This window comes from Nestor notabilis, unplaced genomic scaffold, assembly GCF_000696875.1.
Source record: "Nestor notabilis isolate BGI_N333 unplaced genomic scaffold, ASM69687v1 scaffold6827, whole genome shotgun sequence".
Classification (NCBI taxonomy): Eukaryota; Metazoa; Chordata; class Aves; order Psittaciformes; family Psittacidae; genus Nestor; species Nestor notabilis.
Window position 1 is genome coordinate 9,379 of NW_009936843.1, and position 4,536 is coordinate 13,914.

The window sequence follows — 4,536 nt, forward strand, 5'->3', positions numbered from 1 at the left end:
ATTCTTAACAATTAGGGGAAGAAAGCTTTTGTCCTCTACTGTTTCTTACTTGGAATCTGGGTGGTAGTTTCCTCCAAATTACCTAAATGCTTAGAATAAGCAGCATCTACGGTTATTGTCAATTCTGTGCCTAAAAAGGTACCTATCTGTTGTACACTCTGTACAGATATTGGGAGATTAGTTCTCTCTAGGAAAGCTGCCTGCACTGAATATCCCCAGATCTTAAGAGGAGACTTCTATCTATGAAGCAGCCTTTGTAAAAGAGTTGTGAAAATTTCCCAGCTCTTGGCACTTTCTCTATGCTGCTTTCACTGGACTTCTGGCGTGTAGGTATGGAAAAGGGATAGATAAAATGTAGCATGGTTTTTGTTGGCTTTGAGACAGTGGGAAGAGCTATAAAATGTTCAGAAGGTCTTTTGAAAGTCAGGATATCAGGACACTTGCTGTGAGTTTTGCTGATCTGTGCTCTGTGCCTTGTTTACCTTGGGGTCTCTCAATATCCCTACTGAAGAGCAATTTCATTCTTTGTTGTCTTGCTCTGTTATTGTGGGGCTTTCTGTTTATCTTACAATAGGCTTGGAATGATACTTAATAAAACCAGCAGCATTTTCAGGCAGATCTTCCCTTTCATTCCTTTGAGTTTGGTTGGCTTTTTTTGTTTGGTTGGGGTTTTTTTAATGACACTTTTTCATCAGTCCCATGTTGATGATCTCTCTCGAATTCAAGTGGCATAGGCAGGGCCACCATCTGTAGGTTTACGGTGTTGGTTTCCAGACATCCTATCTAAATGCTGTAAATAGCAGTAGGCTCCTATTTAATAGTAATAACAACAGTAATACTTCCTCCTGTTCAGAATTGACTGTAGTACTGGAAGGGATACAAACCCATCTGATCAGATCTTAAGTGCAGCTACACGGAAAGCAGTGAAACTTTGCTGGTAGAGAGGTTTATGCCATGCATAGTGTGGTGTCTCCTTCCTTGTCAAGCAGCATTTCTCAAACTTTGTTAAAAATATGAATGCCTTTTTTTTTTTTTTTTTGGCTCATCTGTCTTTGTCTGAGTTTTTCCTGCCCTCTCTGCAGGGATCTGAACAGTTGGGAAAATTCCTTAGGCTCTTTAGAATGAGGGTTTTGCTGACACTTCACAATTGCTTGTTAACCTTCTCACCACCCCAGCCATCTCCCCAGCTTTTGGTTGAGTAATGCACCGTGAATTACTGGGCTCTGTATCAGTACCCAGTCTATCAAGAAGGTGTAATTTATACCCCCTACCAGCTCAGTGCTCTGTCTTTGCTGCACCTGAAAGCTGAGCTGACTAGCAAGTGCTGGCATTTACTTGGCAGTTTACGGTAATCTGCATGTGCTGCAATGCAGATAGACCCACCAAAAGATAGGACGCTGGACTTAACGGATTGTCACAGGTATCGGTCTTATAGCCCAACCTTTCCATGGACTGGTCAACCAAAGGCATACTGCAGTGTGCTGCAAAAGCTCCTCAGCTTTCTCAAGTAGTCTGATTTCTTTTTCAAGGTGTTCCTATCCTGCAGTTCTAAGGCTTCTCAGAATAGAGAGTTGTGCTACTAAGCCTGTTTTAATTTACTTTCATTACACATGTTTTTGGCTAGGTCTGTCATCCTAATAGACACAACCCTTTCAAGAACTGAAGGCATAAGAACTCCTACTTCATAGCAGGAAAATTATATTTGGTAATTGAAAAGGATTTCTGGTAATGACAAAAGTACATGCTGGTTCTTCGAGTGATTCTTGTTAGTTATTCAAGCCCTGAATAATACTGCAAAATACCATGGGTAATTAAATCAAAAAGATCACTGAATATGCAATTACATATGCAGGTTTGTGGCTTTAGTTTATTGTGTTCTCAGTAGCAGAGGCGGCAGGTGTTTGACACTCATCATTCCTTCACTGAGAAAGAAATGCATTTGAATTTCTGCTTTGCTTGTCTTTGAAGTCAACACCAATATAGAGGTTATTCATCAAATTACATCAGTTTTAATTTCTCTTTCTCTAGGTTAGTAAAGAAAACAGAAACAGCATTTTTCAAGACATCTTGGCAGCTGTGGAATCCTGCAGAAAATGAAGACATTTTGTTGCCTGTAAACAAGAAAGCTTTTATTTCAACAAAACATTACAAGGTTTTGCGGCTGTTCTAGTCTGTCCTTCCTGCTTTAGCCCCTGGAGGCTTTACTAGAGCCTTCATGGTAAGCAAGGTAAAGCTGGTAATGCTCTAAAATGTGAAAATGAGCTAGCAGGCTTCTTGTGTATTCAGTTCACAAGCTGATCCAAAAAATTGAACAGATGCATAGTTAACATCCTGTTCTCACCTGGGTGTTTGGAAGTTAGGTGGTCTGACTCTCATGCTAGTTACACCATGTAAAAGCATCTTAATCTTTCAGAGTGTGGTGTGGACTGTTCTGCCTCGACTGCAACTCAGTGTGGGGAACTTGGGCCCTGGTAGAACAGAACAGAGCCCTGCACAAGATGTACATGTGCTCTGCCTGTTTTTATGTAGAAATATCATTGCTGTCAGTGACCCAGCTTGTACGTGTCCAAGTGTGTTTCAACATGGGTGCTGGCCATGAGGTAGAAGGAATAAGCAGATGCTCTTCCTCCAGTCTTTCCAGTTGCAGTATAAAGAAGGTTATCTAGAATTTCAAGGAAATTTCTTGTAGTCCTAAGTGACATTAGCAGAATTCTACAACAGGAGGAAAAATAACCAATGTTGCCCTCTCCTAAGTACTGTAAACCCAGAGAGTAGTTGATAAGAAGGCTGCATTTTGGATTTATTTTCAAGTTTCTGATGGCAATCCTGCCTTGCACCCACTTAAAAAAGTTACAAATGTAAATCTTCAAGTTCAGTCAAATCTCGACTTGTGTTTTCATGCAGCATTTATTAAGTCAGGATTGACTTAATACTATATTAAATAAACCCCATTTGTCTGTATGGGTTTTACAATCCCTTATGTTTATTGATGCTATTTGTTTGGTTGGGTTTTTTTTTCCTTATTCAATTCTGTACAATGTTAATGATGACATAAGTGTTTCAGCATATTAGACAATGTGTTTCCTTACAAGATGTGCAGATGTGTTTAGGAAAAGTGCTACCACTTAATCGGTTTTGTGTGTTGTGAAAGCAGAATTCCTTCCCAGGTGCACACCTGTTCATTGTACAGTTTATAATCATCTCTGGCTGTAAAAAGTTGTTAAGAATTCAGTTGTTTCTTAACTTTTTTTTTCTGTTCAGTTCAAGAACTGTTAAAATAAGAAAACTATTTAAAGGCATTTTGAAATATCATTCTAGTTATTTCTGTAAAACTGATGCCCAGTGTTGGAGCAGATTAGATGGGAACAGGCATTTTTACAGGTGTCCTGGAAACAACTGGGAGCATGGAGGGAAATGTCCTTTCTGTTATTTCCCATATTCAGAACAAGAGTCTGGTACAAACTGCCCCTCCATAGATGGTAAGAAGTAAATGCCGTTTTATAAAGAACACCATGGCCTTGTTCGCTGACTGCCCCATTATACTACCGTTCTGCCCAAATCCATTTGGATGATAGTATTGTCTTTATATCTGGTAAAAAGAGAATTCCTTTTAGGGTCCCACTCCCTTAAGATCTTGGCTGCTTTTTGCAAAATAAGGCTGTGCCCTGGAGGTATCGCTAATCCCTTAATTGCTTCAGGCTCTTACTCAGACATGACACCCTGTTAGAGGTGAAGGATTTTGGACCAAAGTAAACTTTTTAAGGGCTATGTGCCATAGACTTTGAAACAGAAACCTCTCTGCACTTAAGTGTTGCATGTCCTACTGCTTCAGTGTTAAGTCTTTTAAGCTGTCAAATATGCGGCAAAAGAATAGTTCTTTCAATTATTAAATAATTACCCAAAGTCTAGCAAGGTTTTAATGGGACTGCAGTTGAATCTTAAATGAGGACTGACCTTTAAAGCTAACTAAAATGGAGGTATTTGGCACTTCTGTGTAGAAGCTGCGGAGGGGAGTTCCTCCAGGAGCAATGGCAGAGTTCAGTTTTCCATATTCCAGTTCAGCCACTATTGTTAGGAGTTAGTCACTTAAAGTGGTATTTAGACCTCATTAAAGTACATTACATTGCCCTGCATACAGTGACATGATGCCTGCTATAGTCCTATCGTTCAATAGACTGGAAAAAAAGAAAAATCATAACAAGTTTGGAGAATTTTTGACCATTGTGCTTCTGGTACTTTTAAGCCACTGTCTCATGGTGCAAGGAAGACCTTTTATAGCGAGGGTAATTAGTCACTGGAAAAACTTCCAAACGGAGGTGGATTTTTCCTTCACTAGAACTGTGAATGAAGTGTCTGCCCTTTTAAATCAAAGGGTATTTTTGCTGCTGCCATCACTGGCTCTTGGTTTCTGCTACCTATCTCAAGATTGGCGAGTCTTTAATTTGTTGTTATTCTTTTTTTCAAGCCCAACTTCTCCCTGAGCTAGAGTGCTTTGCAGGAGAAAGAAAGAGAAATTTTGTGGTCTTTGTTCAGCAG

General features: G+C 39.7%; 1 protein-coding gene across 1 annotated transcript in view; it reads left to right on the forward strand.

Annotated features, from left to right (window-relative positions):
- Window positions 1-2,372, forward strand: part of NTPCR (nucleoside-triphosphatase, cancer-related) — a gene marked incomplete at its 5' end in the record, with an annotated part of 9,287 nt that extends 6,915 nt beyond the window's left edge. The window contains one exon of the mRNA XM_010018548.1: window positions 2,029-2,372. Coding sequence (XP_010016850.1) covers window positions 2,029-2,097 — 69 coding nt within the window. The remainder of the gene's footprint in view (window positions 1-2,028) is intronic.
- Between the last annotated feature and the right edge of the window lie 2,164 nt (window positions 2,373-4,536).